This window comes from Dama dama, chromosome 18, assembly GCF_033118175.1.
Source record: "Dama dama isolate Ldn47 chromosome 18, ASM3311817v1, whole genome shotgun sequence".
In the NCBI taxonomy this organism is placed as follows: Eukaryota; Metazoa; Chordata; class Mammalia; order Artiodactyla; family Cervidae; genus Dama; species Dama dama.
Genome location: NC_083698.1, coordinates 42,246,792 through 42,264,343, shown reverse-complemented (window position 1 = coordinate 42,264,343; position 17,552 = coordinate 42,246,792). Strand labels below are relative to the sequence as shown.

Here is a 17,552-nt window from a genome sequence, read left to right as displayed (position 1 = left end):
GAATCTTCTGTGAATGGTAGAAAAAAACCTCAGTTTTCCTACCCAAGTAAAACATGAAAAGCGGAGATAGTTTTACAAAATTGTGGCCATTCGGTACAAAGAAAGACTTAAATCTGAGTTATTATTAGATAATACAGCTTTTTGCTTTCATTTGAAATAAAAAATGGAAATCAAGATGCTCACTCTTTTCCTGACCCAAATTACCTTTCTTGAATTGTTAATGTACAAAGGTATAGTGACTTACCGCACTTCCCAGGAATAATGATAAAGACTTACTTTCATTTAACAGTTTGGGGCTTCTCTGGTGGCTCAGATGTAAAGGGTCTGCCTGCAATGTGGGAGACCTGGGTTCTATCCCTGGGTCAGAAAAATCCCCTGGAGAAGGAAATGGCAACCCACTCCGGTACTCTTGCCTGGAAAATTCCATGGACAGAGGAGTCTGGTAGGCCACAGTCCACGGGGTGGCAAAGAGTCAGACACGAGTGAGCGACTTCACTTTTCTTTGTTTCTCTGATTTTCAAAATGCTTTCATAGTTTGTCATCCAGTTTTACAAGGAAGCAGATAAGTATTCCCATTTTACAGTTGAAGGCATCTCTGACTCATTTCACATAGCTACTAATAGCCAGACCCACGCTGAAATTCAGAGCTTTTGATTTCAGAGCTGTTCCACTAAAGCACAGTTTCATTAGTAAATCCCTGTTAGCTGCTTGAAAATTGTCTTTCAGAAAAAATCATTGCTAGTGAATTCTTAAAATGTTTGAAAGCTATCTAAATTCAGGTTTTAATAAGTAAAATATTTTTAGTTGGATTTAGATTTTTTTGATGAGGCTAGCTGTTTATGAGTTTACAATTATTTGTTACTTTATTACAATTATTAGTCTAAAAAGAAGGCAGTTAGAAACATCTCTCCCTATCCCTCATCTTCCTCTCATTTCCTCAGAAAAGTATCAATTTATCGACATTGCTGAATGTCCTGTTTTATTGGATAATTGGAAGATGTTGATTAACTCTCTGTAAATACTAGGAAATGATTATTTATTGCTTATTCTCATGTTAACTGGATTACTGCAGTTATTTTCTCAGTTGATGGTTTTGAAATTATATACTTATGCTGTCACTGGTTTGATATTATTTATTGCCTTGGAACAGATTTATTCTGTGCAATACACTGAAGCCTCTCTTAACACTTTCAATCACAGCCTCAACACTCTGTCAAGTTGAACCTGTGGGAAGATGGTTTGAAGCTTTTGTTAAGAGGAGAAACAGAAATGCTTCTGCCTCTTTTCAGGAACTGGAGGATAAGAAAGAGTTATCAGAAGAATCAGAAGATGAAGAATTGCAGTTAGAAGAGTTTCCCATGCTGAAAACACTTGATCCCAAAGACTGGAAGGTATTTAATATCTGAATTTTGTTCAGTCAGGTGCAGTTTTCCATTATTAAGCCATGTTTTAAAATGATTCAACAAAATAATCATAATTTAGCACCTGTTTATGGCCAAATCCTGAGTGGGACAGCACTAGCCGTAGGATACTAGCTCTACTGGAGAAATCCAGAAAGGTTTCATAGAAAAGGTCATGTCTGAGTGGTCTTAAACCGTTAAGGGACAATCTTTGAAGTAAGAGGGAGAAAAGGTGTTCTGGTCAGAAGGAATAGGTATGCAAAGACAAAAGGAGTGAAAGAATATGTGCTGCCTCTTCAGGACTTGGTGAAGGGTAGAGTAGCACATGAAAGGGTGGTGGTGAGAAATCAGACTGAAAACAGAATCTGAATGAACTCTGGAGGGTCCTTCTTATGCCATACCAAGGAAGGAATTTATATTTTGCTTTCAGGACAGTAAGACATCATCTGAAGTTTCTGAGCTAATTTCAGAAAAGTAATTTCTGGTAGTACAGAAATTTGCTTGAAAAGGGAGAGCAGGATGAGAGGGGAAGGGAATAGTTTACTGTTATAGGGCTAGTGTACAAGTGAATGCTTAATGCTTGAACTAAATTTGTAGCCAAGTTTTGAGACAGAGGAGAAAGATTTGCTTTGAGGAGAGGTAGACTTGATGAGTCTTGGAGACCTTGATTGTGCTGCCCAAGAGAAGGGGACGTATTTAGAAGACCCCTGATCACCCCAGCATGAGTCACCTGTTAGACCGTGGTGGTGGTCACCAGCACAGCATTGAAGGAAAAGGAAGTTTGTGGGGGGCATGGTGTTATGTTACTCTGCATCTGGAACTCAGACGTCTGTGTTAGAGTGAACTAGGGAGTCATGAACATTTACAGGGCACTTACCATCTTCCAGTCCTGGCATCGGATCAGATCACCTTGGACCAAAGTAGAGAGAGAGACAGAAAGAAACCCCAGGACTGAGCTTTGCAGGGCATCGAGAAGCCAGTCAGAATAACTGGAAAAGCTACTGAAAGATGGGAGAAAAACAGTGGATTCACAGAAACTAAAGCAAGATAATGTTTCAAGAGTCACCTGTGCTGCCAGTGAAAGTTGAATCAAGTAAAGGCAGTTGGGTGATCTTGTATTTGGCAGTTGGAAATTGATTCTGAAGAGAGCAGCTTCATAACCCCAGGGCCGAGAATGGACAGAGTAGAACTAGACTGGAGTGATTTGAAAAGTAAATGCTAGAGAATGTAAAGCGAAAGTAGGGCAGCTTTTTCAGGAAGTAATGATGGGAAGCAAAGAAACGCAAGCAAGGTCTGCATGAGGAGCGATAACAGAGCATCTTCTAATACTGATAAAAATAATTCAGTTGAAATTTAGAAGACAGCGGAAAGATGCTAGCATTTGAGAGATGTAGAGAAGATGGTGTTTAGAACCAAGAAGAGGAACGGAGTAATTTGTCTTAGTAGGACAGGCTTTCTCAGTGGTGAGGGAAAGGTAAAAGATACATGGATGCAGGACAATGGCAAAAAGATGCAGGAATTTGAGTATGGTAATTTACATAGTTTTCATTAAGCAGGAAGCAAGGCCATTGATGAGAGGGTGGAGCAGGGGCTATGAAGCTTAAGGAAAGACTAGAGGACCAAGGTATGTAATAATAGTTTTAGAGAGTGGAATGAAGTGTGAATGCCAGGCGTGATCAAGGAACCCATCCATTGGGAGTTTGCAGTCCTGAATTTAAAGGAAAACCAGTTGATCCTATTTGATCTTTTTTCTTCCATGTTTTATACCTTCAACTCCCCTTTCTTCCCACTCATTCTCTGATACTGGATACACCCTTTGAGTTCTGTCAGGAGCCTTTGCTCAAGTGCTGCCTCAACCTCTAAATTTGCAAGGAAAATGAAAGCAGGAGCTTCCTATCCAAAGAAACACCAGTTTCTCAAAATGTTCATCCAACCTTCTTTGCTCCACATGGTTCCTATACTGTCATTGCCACTGGCCCAACCTACTGGGGCTTCTGTAATGCTCCCCTCAGTTCTGAAATCTTGCTGGCTATACCCTGATTTAAGGATAGCCATAGAATATTAATTTGTATTAATAGAAAAAAGAGTTATTTGGTAAAGTGATTTCAAAAAATACTAGACTTTATAGGTTTCTGTCTGCTTGTTTTTGTTTTGGGTTTTTTGGGTTTTTTTTGTTTTTTTTTTAACTGCAGGGCTTCTCAGAGCCTTTGTTTGCTTTCTATGTATACAGATTATAAAGAAGGCTAGATATACAGTGGTCCATGTTTCCTAAACTTCTGTGACCTCAGGACTCATGTGGAATATCTCACTAAACTTCTATTATGAGAGTCTCACTTTGGGAAACACTGTATTAGGATAGCAACACAAGGGATAGGATATACGGCTTCATTTCACATTTGACTCCCTTTTGTGTCTTTATCAGAACCAAGATCATTATGCAGTACTTGGACTTGGCCATGTAAGATACAAAGCTACACAGAGACAGATTAAAGCAGCTCGTAAGTATTTGGTTATTTTGGAATAGTCAAATATCTGCTATAGGAAATGTTATCCTCTTGAAAAAGTATTACATGATCACAGTCTCTAGGCATAACTAGATTTAGTGTAAGTTATGTAGTATACCAGTGTATAACCACAGTCCCCTTACCTTCAAAATCAAAAATAAGCAATAAGTCTCCTGAATGGATATCCTCATTAGGGTCAAGAAATCAGGTGAGTGTATTTGTGACAGAATAAACAACATTCTTCTAATGGCACGCTTTTAAAAAATAGTATTTCACCTCCGTTTGGAAGTTTGGCCAGCTGCGCTTAGTGGAAGTTGCCTTGATAACTTCAGTTTGTTGGTGCTCTTTTGTGATCTTAGGTCACATCTCTGTTGGTACCATTTTATCTCTTCTGTCCAAGAAAAGAGGTATCTGATGCTTCACTGTTCTTTTTATTGACAAGGTTAAAAATTGGTGGGGTGGCAGGTGCGGGGGCAGAAATCATTGGCAAACCAGTCTTCATTGGCTTAAGAGTCACTGTCCACTTAGTGCTCTAAACTGTTCTGTCCTCTGACGTCTTGTGGACGTAATTTCTTACACACCATTTGGTCACCTAATTAGTAAAGCTTCATGAAAGAGGTGAAGGTGATCAGTTTTCTCTTTTATCTTAGAACAGTATTCTACCTTCTACTCTAGAGAATGGATATTGAGATCAGAGGAGGTAAAATTGTGGCCATATGAAAAAGGAAGAGGGTATCAGGGTCAGTCAAGGAGGGAAAGTATTGTACTTGGAGAAAGATGACTAAATGAGACCTACCTCATGTTGAAAAATACTGGTTGAGCCTAAGTATGGTAAATGGGGCTTCCCAGGTGATGCAGTGGTAAAGAATCCACCTGCGAATGCAGGAGACGCAGATTTGATCCCTGGGTCGGGAAGATCCCCTGAAGCAGGAAATGGCAACCCACTCGTTTTATTGCCTGGAAAATTCATGGACAGAGACACCTTGTGGACTACAGTCCAGGGGTTCACAAAGAGTCAGATATGACTGTGCACAAAGCGCACACAACTATGAAAAAGAAACTCAAAACTCCCATTATTGCTTGTATTTAGGAAAGTCACAGGAAGTGTCTTCATTTTGTTAGTTGAAGGAATATATGAGAATATTTAAGACCTATTATTGGATTTCTTTAAAGGCTGGCATGATTTTAGAATAAGCATATGTTAATACATATGAATAGTCATTGCAGTATACATAAATGCTAAGAAAATTCATTTGCCCTGGAAAAGTATCTGCGAAGTCTTACTCTGAAAGAATAGCATACAAATACTATAATGTGTTGACACATACAAATTTATGAAAGAACTGGAAGTGATTTAGAACTATGAAAGTAGTTTTATGTTTTAAGGTGAGGAATTCTCTAAAGATAGAAAAATATGTAATAATTATAAAAGAAACATCCATTTGCTTCTGTTAAGTCCATTTTATTGGGATAATAGAAATTAATTTTTGAATATTCTGTTGCCAAAAGTTTTGCACCCCCAATGTACAGATTAACATTATGTGGATTTATCATTAGCTCTCTGCCTCCTTGTTGTATTTTCTCAGTATTTATTCAGAAGACTGACATTCTCTTTCCTCTGTCACTGTAAAATAGATGGCTGCTACTTACTGCTCCCTGGAATCTAGTCCAAAAGTAAAAATGCAGAGTTAATTCTTTGCAAATTTGTAATTATTAGCATAGACAAACCTAATAATATGAGTCTGATTACATTGAGACCCTTCTAGTTCTTGAATCCTATTAGCAACACATAAAGGAGGTTGTAGGCTTTTTTTACATTTTATTTAGTTTTTTAAATTATAATTAATGTATAATATTATATAAATTACAGGTGTCCAGTATAGTGATTCACAGTTTTTAAAAGTTATACTCCACTTATAGTTACTGTAAAATATTGATTATATTCCCTGTTTTGTATAGTATATCCTTATAGCATATTTTATACATAATAGTTTGTTGAAAGTTTTAATTTTTAAAATTTTTTGAATGACTGTGATGAAAATTAGGGATTCATTCATGAGTGGATAAAGTAAGTGGTCTTTTTTTTTTTCTTTTTATGCATTATCTGAAAAGAATAAATTGCTAGGAAAGTTGAATGATGGATTAAGAGAAAGTACTTGCATACTAAAAGTATTTCCATTTTTTTCTTGAAGAAAAATTGCCACACTGGCAAATGATGCATGTAGGTTTGATAGTCGCTGCTTGGAAATAAAGTCTTTGATTTGAATTTTCTAAATTTAATAATTTTAGCTTAAAATACTTCTCATGGGGAACTTCCTGGGTGGTCCAGTGGCTAGAACTCTGTGCTCCAGTGAAGGAGACCCGGGTTCAATCCCTGGCCAGGGAGCTGGATCCGATATGAACAACTGAAGATCCCACAGGCCACAACTAAGGCCCATTGCAACCAAATAAATATAAATAAACAAATATTTGAAAAGTAATTCTCATATTTTAAGCTGAAAACTGTTTCATAGAATGCCTCTTAAAATTAGAAATAATAGACATTTTTGTAATCTATAATGGAAAAGAATCAGGGGAAAAAATATATAAATATCTGAATCACTTTGCTATACAACTGAAACTAACACAATATTGTAAATCAGCTGTACTTCTGTATAAAAAAATCATAGATGCTTTTTCTGGTAGTAGCAATATGAATGTACAATAAAAGTCCATTTAGTAATGTACCTTCAAAACCCCAGAAACTGTCTTTGGTGAGGAAGGGAGGAGAGAGAAGTCTGAAATTATGGTAAACATGCACAACAGCTGCTCAGAAATTACCCTTGTCTCTTTTTCAAACTGAAAGATATTCTTTGGCCTCTGTTACCTTGTTTTTAATATTGAAGGATATCTTTTGCCTCCTTCAGCCCCAACTCTGGGCAGAGTATACTGTACATAAATGACTAGAGGTGACTAGGTGGAAAAGTCAATGAAGGAGAAAACAGTGTAGCATAAGAGGAGACTATTAACAAAAAACAGGCATTGCCTATCTCAGACTTTATCATAAGGTTCAAAAGAAGACTTGCTCCACCTTGTCAGTGCGATACAAAGATGTTGCATTGGGTTAAGGGGGGGTGACATAGGCATTGCAGAAAGAGATTCAAGAGAAAAAAAAAATAGAATTGCCTGGAAACTCAAAACAGGAGAGCAGGATTTAGAATTACAAAGGCTGCAATACAATTAGAAAACAGTAAAGCAGAGGACAGTCTAGAGAAATATTCCCAAGATTCAGAAGGAAAGAATAAAAAGATGTCAGATTTCCCTAAAGAACAGGTCAGAATAAATGTAACAGAGACAGTAATTGCAAATAAAGAAAACTTACCTGATTTATAAAGAGCTGTGACTTGAGGTTGAGAATATTTGTAGGCATGTGTGCGTGCATGCGTGTAGTTAGTTGTGTCCAACTTTTTGTGACTCCTTGGACTGTAGCCTGCCAGCCTCCTCTCTCCATGGAATTTTCCAGGCAGGAATACTGGAATGGGTTGCCATTATGGTTTACTCCTCAGCACACACTTGCATTTCAAAGGAGAACAGTGTGAGTCAGGCTGAGCTGCACAGCATCCATTTTGCCAGCCAGGGTGGAAGAGCCCCGAGTGGTGGCTAGAGAAGCTATGGTTTTCCCCAAGCACTGGCCGTGGGAAAAGCCAATGCTCCCTTCCTGCAGTGCCCAACAGTGGTGGGGTCATCACACCTCTGAACTATCCTATATGATGTGATGGTTGTTCCTGGCTAGTAAGCTTCCAGGCCTAATAGTCAGACTCTTAGTTCCTGTGAGCTGTCTGATAACCTTCAATAAATTCCTTTTCTCCTTAAACCGGCTAGAAGGTGAAAATGTCTCCTCTTGAGTGTTAGTGGAGAAACTGATAATATACTTGTTTTTTTTTTACTGTAGCTTAAACAAACAAAAGTGTATTTATTAAAGTTTCTGAAACCTTGCAGTGCATACAGAAATCACTAAATATGCCATAAAAAGATTTGTACAGAAATATTCATAACAGACTTATTCACAATGTCCAAAAACTGGAAGCCACCCAGATGTTCACCAACAGGATGATGGATAAGCAAACTGCTTGTATTCATAAAATAGAGTAGTGTTTAGCAGTTTTTTAAAAATTGCTGATACACATAAGGGGGTGAATCTTAAAACATTATGTCAGATACAAAGACATACTGTATGATTCCATTTAGATGAACTTCAAGAGCATACAAACATAATCTCTCATGAGAGAAGTCAGAAAGGTTGCCCCAAGTTGTGGGGGGTGGGACTTGACTGGAAAAGGGGTACAGGGGAACTCTGAGTGATGGAAACAATCTGTGTTTTCCTTTGAGTTTTCCTTTGTTAAGCAACTGTATACAATTGTCACAACCTTCTGAACAGAGTACTTAAAATATGAACACTTTATTCTATGTAATAAAGTAGATCTGATTCAACAAACCAAAAAAAAAATCACTTGAGTATTGTTTATACACATTTGGACCTAGACAGAAATAAAAATTGTATTGAGAGCAAGATCATTGACTATCAGAACAGACAGTTGGCAGCTAGAGCCCTACCGTCAGTAAGTTCATTGCCTACAAAGCTATCATGTTACCTTTTCCTTCCCACCCCGCCCCCCCCTCTTTTTTTTTGCTGCACTGCAAGGCACGTGGCATCTTAGCCCTCTGATCAGGAATTGAACCCAGGTCCCTCGCAGTGGAAGCGTGGAATCTTAACCACTGGACCACCAGAGAATACCTCTGTTACCTTTTCTAAAGGAGAGAAAAAACAAAACATTCAATTCAAATATTTAAAGGCGTATCACTGAGGAAGATGGAAGGAAAAAAGTATATAAAACAATATCTTAAAATGGATTTATAAGAAGGAAAAACATAGTAGAGTACAGAAGGAATAAAAACAGTTACAGAAGGTATTTTTAACTGAGACCACAGTTATATGCAAGGAATTTGGAATTTTTGATAAAATTGGCTTTTTTTGAAATTGAAGAAATTTAAAGAGTTACCCAGAATTATCTCCTGAAAATGTGTAGACCTAAGTGATTTCTTAGGTTAATTTTTTTTTTTAATGCTTAAGGAATTGAAAATTTTCATGCCAAACATAAACTGTTTTAGAAACAATTCATTTCATGACCGTTAATGTAATCCTAGTATGAAAACCTGGCATTGAAAGGCAAAATTATGGAAAAGTCAGTGAAAAGTTCTTCGTTGCCAGGGGTTGAGGGATTGAGGAGACATGAATAGGTAGAGCACAGAGGATTTGGGGGCAGTGAAAATACTCTGTATATTATGATGGATATCTGTTGTCATGCATTCATCCAAACCCACAGAATGTCCACCACCAGGAGTGAAAACTATGGCCTTTAGGTGATTATGAAGTGTCAGTGTAGGGTCATCAGTTGTAGCAAATAGTGGGCATTCCCTCCTAGTCCAGTGGTTAGGACTCAGCACTTCATTGCCAGGGCCTGGGTTTGGTCTCTGGTTAGGGAACTGACATCCCACAAGCCACATGGGGCAGCCAGATTTGGAAAAAAAAAAAGCTAGGTGAAAAAAAAAACAAATGGACTGCTCTGGTGGGGGGAGTTGAGGAAGGGCGGACGGTCTATAGATCTGTTAATCACCCTCTTAATTTTGTTGTGAATCTTAAAAACTAATTACTTTTTTAAATGTGGCCAGAAAAAAAAAAACTATAAATATCATCCATGAATGTGTTGAATAATACCAAAAACAAACAAAAACAGTTAATAGCAAAATGAATTCAACTATATGTTAAAAGGATACTGCCAATGAATATTACTCTTAAGAAATATATTAACAAAGCTAAATCTACTTATATTTTACATAATATTATCAATATATCAATGTGATGTCCTAAGAAGATAGTGAAAGTACATATAGTACAATTTAATATTCACTCCTTTTTGATAAATAGAACTTTGAAAAGAAATGTAATTAATTCCCACATATTTCAGATTTCACTGTCAACAAACTTATAACTGTGTGACTTAGTAATACTCTCATAAAAACCCATGAGGGAGCCTGCCGATGACTTTTAAGCTATTTGGGAGTTTGGGTCAGTGAATTAAGATATTAAAGGAGAGAGAACTATAAGAAAGAAATATATTATTTGTAGGTAATATGTGAAAGTGAAAGTCGCTCAGTCATGTCCGACTCTTTGTGACCCCATGGACTATACAGTCAATGGAATTCTCTAGGCCAGAATACTGGAGTGGGTAGCCTTCTCCAGGGGAGCTTCCCAACCCGGAATCAAACCCAGGTCTCCCGCATTGCAGGCAGATTCTTTACCAGGTGAGTCACAAGGGATGCTGTAGGTAACAGGATCTACCTAAAAACTAAAAGAGTTGAATTAAGTAGCCAAGTGCAAGGAAAATAAATGAGAATAATAGTGTCTGGAAGGTACCATCAAATATATTAGAAAGATAGAGTCTTGTCGTGGGATTATTAATTAAAGATAATTAAAGATAATTAATTAATTAAAGATAATCCCGCAACAAGAATAGGCAGCCAGAAACAGACCTTGGTAAAATTTACTGAGATAAAGGAAGCCTCACAAATTAGTAGAGAAGGGAAGGATTATTAGATAATGTTAGGACTTTGAAAATTAAATAAGCTTTTCAATTTTGACCATAGAAGATACTCAGATAGAAACATATCAAACTTCTGAAGAATGAAGGACCTCCTTTATAAGTACTGGAATACAGTATAAAGGAAATGATCAGTAAATATGAATTAATGAACTGAATGTTTTTAAAAACACAAGAATGGTCACAGCAGCTGGGGAAAGCATTAGCATCAAGCATGATGGACTAGGAGAGGCCGCACCCAAGCACAGGCTCTGGAGTCAGGCTGCCTGGATTAGAGCCCAATTTGACCAGGACTTTGGACAGGTTGCATAGAGGTAAAGTAAGTGGTTATTTAACCTCCTTGTGCCTTATTTCCTTATCTGTAAAGTGGAGAAACTAATAGTACTTTTCTCAGAGTTACTGAAAAGATTAATTGATAAATAGTGCTGGCACCTATTAAATGCTTAATGGATATTAACAGCTAGCCATTATTCACTGTAAAGTGACTCGCACGCTAAGAAGAAAAACTAAGATAGCTCTCTATTACTCCACAAGTAAGGGAAGAAAGATAGAAATAACCACAAACATTTTTTCGATCTCCTTGAGCACCGGTGATAATCATGTTTTAAACGATTGGATCCAGTGCTGTTGAGGTTGTGGTGAAAAGAATGTTAACATAGGGGTTGCAGTGGTATAACTTTCAGAAAGGGACTTGTTCATACATTTTCACTCACTGATATACTTCTCTAAGTATATACTGAGAAGAAAGAGTCATAAATATGAAAATACTTGTGTAAAAAATGATTCATATTGAAATAGCTTATAGCAGTGAAGAATTGGAAACAATCTATAGTAAATACCCAACAGTAGAGAAATAGTTGAATTAGTTATGATAGATCTACTTGAAATACTGTACTAAGTGGTTGTTAAAATTTTCTGACACATTTGCAACTGCCTGGAAAATGGAACTGCTGTAATGTTTAGTTGAAAATAATCACAAATTGGTATATATAGTATGATTATACCTACATTTTTAAAGGTATATGCTTAAGGGGGAAAAAGTCTGTGTGGACGTACACCAAAATATTAATGGCAGTTGTCTTTTTGGATGCTGGCACTTTGGCCAGTTCTTGAAGTTATTTCAGGGTTTCTTAGGTGGTCCAGTGGTAAAGAATCTGCCTGCCAATGTGGGAGACACGAGAGACTTGGGTTTCTGGATCGGGAAGATCCCCTGGAGGAGGAAATGGCAACCCAGTCTAATAATCTTGCTGGAAAATCCCATGGACAGAGGAGCCTGGCAGGGTGCAGTGCAGTCCATGGGGTCGCACAGAGTTGGACATGACTGAGCACACCCATGCTAAAATTATTTCTCTGTAATTTCTTTTTAATAAGTATATGTTTTACTTTGGGAGAAAATATTTTTAAATTAATATTATGCTTTTAAAAATGGCTCTGCTTAACTGATCTTCTTTTTTAATTTTGATGACTAAAAGGACAAGTTATCTAAATCTTACTTTGTAGATAAAGCAATGGTTTTAAAACATCACCCAGACAAACGGAAAGCAGCCGGTGAACCAATAAAAGAAGGAGATAATGACTACTTCACTTGCATAACTAAAGGTAAGAAAGCCTCTTAAGGGTTGGGAATTTTTAATAGTGAAGATTATTTATTAATTGTTTGGATTGGGTTTCCTGTGTATACTGTAGTTCATTTATACCATACCATTTAAAAACATTTTTAGTTAACATCTGGTTATTTGTGGTAATCTCCCCCAGAGCCTCACTATATAAACTGAGGTTCTCCCAACCAATGGCATCAGCAATGCCAGAAATGCAGCTTGTCAGAAATGCAGAAGCTTTGGCCCTGACCCAGACCTACTGAATCTGAATCTACTTTTTTTTTTTTTCAATTATTTTTATTAGTTATTTTTAACAAGATCTGCAGGTGATTCTTATGAGAAGCTTATCCTGGAGTTACTTCATATAAGTGCTGTGTTTAATGTTGAGATTACTAAGATCTTTTTCAGTTTCAGATGCCTTATGGGATTAAATTGTTCCTCAGATATTTTGCTTATTTAAATCAAGAAGTTGATTCTATCCTAGTAAAGGACCCACAACTGTCAATGGCTATTTACATAGCCATATCCTCATAAGCAAATTAATAGAGAGAACCACCATTTCTAAATGTTTCCTTAGATGTGATTTTTAATTTTGATGCTAATTTTTTAAAAGCTGTATACACTTTTCAAACTTACTCTTTATTGGCTCGCACTTAACACAGTGCTCAGGATGCCAAAGATCCTTTGATATTTTTTTTTTCTTTTTTTGACAGTCTTGGGATCTAACAGTTAATTTTCTAGCTATTTCTTTTTCCTCAGTCATGCTTTCTTCAAGATTGAGTGTGTTTATTGTTTTGTCCTGTCTTTTCCAGAAGAGATACGTACAGAAGTTTTTAAGTCCCGTTTTAACCAGTAATGCTCGAGCTATTACTGAAGTCCTCCCCTCCCCATAAGCACACACAATTTTTAAGTACAAAAAATAATTTTTTTTAAGGAAAAAAATGTAGCATTATGGTGATGTGATCTTTGATTTTTTTTTTTCTTCAGCTTATGAAATGTTATCTGATCCAGTGAAAAGACGAGCATTTAACAGTATAGATCCTACTTTTGATAACTCAGTTCCTTCTAAAAGTGAAGCAAAGGACAATTTCTTCGAAGTATTTTCCCCAGTGTTTGAAAGGAATTCCAGGTGAGTTACGGCATCCCCTTGTGATCATAATGCTGTACTGGCTGGCTTCTTAGAGTTCCAAGTTTCTGTTTTTTTCCTCTGGTAATAGTTTGGTTCTTCTTCCTCCTCCTTTACAGTATTGAGCTCCTCTGGTGAACTTGCTATAATTGGTTATTTCATTCTCTAAACAGTTCTTCCTTCCTTTAGTTAAATTAACTCACAGGACATTTTTCTTTTAAATTTCCTTTGGGGGAAAGAATAGTGGTTGACTTTATGTAGTGTGACGCTGATACTTAGGTGACAGTGATTTCCCATTTTCTCCCTCCCCTTTGTTAACAGGTACACTACTACATTTGGTCAGTTTTCATTTAGGAAATACTTTTATTCTATTTTTGAGCATCTGATTATCATAAGGTTCTCTGACAAAGGGTGAATTTATATTTAAGATTTAAGTCATATATAATGTATTTAATTAAAATCAGTTTCAAATTGTTTTTGAACCAGTAATCTACATTTTTTTGCTTCCGTCTGCGTTGGAAGGTTTCCTCAGAGCACATCTTAGCTGCATATTGGAATCAGCTGGGGAGCTTGAACAGTTCCTGATGCCTGGGTTCCACTGGAGAAACTGATTTTAATTTAAGTGGTTTGGAATGCCTGTAGGTTTTTTAATGCTCGCAGGTGATTTTGATGGGTAGCTAAGTTTGAGAAGCACTTTGATTGGTGGTTTGATACAGCCTACTATTTCCTACACCCTTTCTCCTTACCTTTGTTTTGTGATTTAAAAAAAATTAAGGTTGTAAAAAAAAATTAGTGTATTATATTTGTGAGTGTATGGAACACTGCATCAAGTTGGCAAAACAAATCAGTAGCAGTCTCAGGATTCTTTCGGAGATGGTGGGTCAAGTGCTAAACCTACAAGTCTGATTATTAAGGGGGAGGTGGTAGAGATGAGGAGGTGGAAATCTGTTCCCTCTGAGGATTCACGTTTCTTAAAAGGCTCGGCCTGCAGGTCCCTTCTGTACTGCTTGTACTGAGGACTAAGTGAGCTTGAAAGGTGGGGCTAGAGTCGTTTTTCCTGGCTACCCTGGCATCTTCCACAACCTTGTAATTTACAGAACTGAAGATAAGCTGCGAGTTAGAACACTGTTCCATTGTTTTCTCCTGCACCCCCATCCTCCCCTTGTCCTCCCTTTTACTGCACTTGTATTGCTCATCACAGCACTCCTGATCCCCCTGCTCTATCTCTTAGTCATGGAGGACGTAGCAGGGAGATTATAAGGGATTCATAAAAACTTTTTTAACAAATCAGTTGTTGAGCGTTTGTACAAAATGTTTTTAGCTTTTCTTTTTTTTAATATTTCAGGTGGTCAAATAAAAAAAATGTCCCTAAACTTGGTGATATGAATTCATCATTTGAAGATGTAGATGCATTTTATTCTTTCTGGTGAGTGAATACATTGTTTCTCCAGTGCTTTCATTTTTTAAGAAAAGTATTCAATAAGTACTTGATTGACTTTTATAAATTAATTGATGGATGGAAAAATCACAGAACCTTCACTGAACAAAAGGAGGACTCTTTTAAGAAATCTTCCCTGGTGGCTCAGAGGTTAAAGCATCTGCCAGCAAAGCGGAAGACCTGGGTTCGATCCCTGGGTTGGGAAGATCCCCTGGAGAAGGAAATGGCAACCCACTCCAGTATTCTTGCCTGGAAAATCCCATGGACAGAGGAGCCTGTGTGGGCTATACTCCACAGGGTAGCAAAGAGTCGGACACGACTGAGTGACTTCACTTTAAGAAATCAAAGTTTCCACAGAATGCTGTATTATCTCCTGTGTACTATTTAGGCTTTTATGATTGTTTTTTCAATCTGTTTTCTATCAACCAGATTTCTAGATGTCAAGCACACTATAGCAATAAAAAACAATGAAAAATGAGTCATTTGAATTCAGTAAAAAAATTTTCATTTATTTTTTAAAGTTATTTGAATATATGACAAGGAATTCTGCGATCTCTAACTGGTTCATTAATTTTAATACATATTACTCATTTTCTACTTTTATATTACGTGTGCTATATTTTCTCATTAAGTATCTGGTAAATATGAAAACAAAATCACTGTAAAATAAATGACAAATTTAGCTCTGTCAGTTGTAGTTGCTCTTAGCTTCAGAGAATACAAACCAGATAAAGTAACCATTACTAGGTGACCTTAAAACTTGACAATCTAGGGGAGGTGAAGGCAGGAACAACTTGTAACAAGTCCCAGTCAAGAGTAAAACCTGATATTCAGAAGAGATAGCAGGAAGCTGCTATTTTGATTTAGGGCTGATAAGTATTTTAGACTTCCATTCCAAATACAGCTCATTTTAAAAAGAAGAAGAAAAAGACTTGAGTATAGTGTGATTTCAGTATCAGAAAAGAGGGGAGGGATCTATTAAACTCATCCACTTGTCACTGAAGTTTCTTAATATTTTATGCTCCTAACTTAATTTTAAAAGGAAGATATTTTTCATTTGTTTTGGCTTGACTTTATTTTATTTCTATTTATATTAGGTATAATTTTGATTCTTGGAGAGAATTTTCTTATTTAGATGAAGAAGAAAAAGAAAAAGCAGAATGGTATGTATGTAAATCATTGATAAGACATTTTATTTGGTTCTTTGGTATTTGTGATGATATAAAAAATGCACCATGTGTATTTTCTTTCACATTTTTCTGTGTATCCATTTTAAATGAGTTTTTTGATATTTTGAGAGCCCATCTCACAAGTTAAGCTTGATAGTGCTAAATATGATATGCTAATGAAATTACTTAAGAAATTGTCTATAAAGCTCAAGTCAGCAAATTCTTTTTCTTCTGGTTGCTTAGTTTTATTTATAAAACATTACATTTTCCTATCATACCATCTATAAGCAGTAGTTTGTTTCCAATATTTCCTATTTAATAGCCGTGACGAAAGGAGATGGATTGAAAAGCAGAACAGAGCAACAAGGGCCCAAAGGAAAAAAGAAGAAATGAACAGAATAAGAACATTAGTTGGTAAGTGTAACTGATGGGTTTTTAGAGTTCTTTAATTAAATGTTAGACATTCAAAAGATTTAACTTTTTTTTGGTAGATAATGCATATAGCTGTGACCCAAGGATAAAAAAATTTAAGGAAGAGGAAAAAGCCAAGAAAGAAGCAGAAAAGAAAGCAAAAGCAGACGCAAAACGAAAGGAGCAAGAGGCTAAAGAGAAAGTAAGATGACATTTGATAAAGTTGGACTTTAAATGTTCATAATATTGTCAGTCTTCAGATCTATTTTAAACACAGAATCTGTCAGCAGAGACCTAGGTGCTACTATGAATGAATCACGACACTTGGCATAGTTGATAGAAGGATCTTCTTTACCTCCAAATTCTTACTGGGCAAAAACATGATGTCATATAAATTTCTTAATACTACACTTATTTCATGTCAGTTTTACATTTCTATAAGTTTTTGTAGAAAAAAATTTATAAAAAGCAGATAAAAATTTATCTGCTTTTCCTTCAGTCTTTGATAAGTTTATGTTTACCTTTTTGTAATATAAGTTACTAAAAATTGTATTTTTTTAGTAAGGTTATAGAGCATTTAAGAATTCTAACTTTATTTCTAAATAATTTTATTAAAGCAAAGACAAGCTGAATTAGAAGCTGCTCGGTTAGCAAAGGAGAAAGAAGAAGAGGAAGTTAGACAACAAGCATTATTGGCAAAGAAGGAGAAAGATATCCAGAAAAAAGCCATTAAGAAAGAAAGGCAAAAACTTCGAAACTCATGCAAGGTACGTTGACCGATTGAACAAACACTACATACAAGTAAATCAGATTCTGTTTAAACTTAAAAATATTTCTATATGGTAAAAATAGACTACTATCTGCACTTTATCTCAAAATATAAATATTTTAAAACTCAGTTTTTAAAAATTTCACACATATTCAGTATGCAACTCTGATAGGGTCGTGTTTTGTTTGTTTTTAAAATAACCATCTTGGCTTTTTAAACCATCAAAAAGAAAAAAGCTTATTATTTTAATACATGTTCCATATTCATATCTTCTTGATTATCTTAACATCTTTTTATACTTGAATTGTTCAAATCAGGATCTAAATAAGAGCAACAGTGTCAGCTGTGCGTCTCCTGGTTGTGTCTGTCACAGGTCCCCTACCACCACTATCTCACCCCTTTCCCCAAGTTGGAGAAATCAGATCATTTATTCTAAGAATGTACCACGAATTGGTTTTGTCTGGTTGCTTCTTTAATAGTGTAAAATTAATTTTTATCA

The 17,552-nt window shown here is 36.2% G+C and overlaps 1 protein-coding gene across 2 annotated transcripts in view; it reads left to right on the top strand.

Moving 5' to 3' along the window:
* Positions 1-17,552, top strand: part of DNAJC2 (DnaJ heat shock protein family (Hsp40) member C2) — a 30,207-nt gene that overhangs the window by 1,117 nt on the left and 11,538 nt on the right. The window contains exons 2-10 of one of the 2 annotated variants that reach the window (XM_061165181.1): positions 1,201-1,391; positions 3,823-3,898; positions 12,043-12,141; positions 13,128-13,269; positions 14,612-14,692; positions 15,802-15,867; positions 16,196-16,287; positions 16,365-16,486; positions 16,902-17,051. In XM_061165181.1, the coding sequence (XP_061021164.1) occupies positions 1,201-1,391; positions 3,823-3,898; positions 12,043-12,141; positions 13,128-13,269; positions 14,612-14,692; positions 15,802-15,867; positions 16,196-16,287; positions 16,365-16,486; positions 16,902-17,051 (1,019 nt within the window). The remainder of the gene's footprint in view (positions 1-1,200; positions 1,392-3,822; positions 3,899-12,042; positions 12,142-13,127; positions 13,270-14,611; positions 14,693-15,801; positions 15,868-16,195; positions 16,288-16,364; positions 16,487-16,901; positions 17,052-17,552) is intronic. The other variant, XM_061165182.1, reaches the window with a different exon arrangement.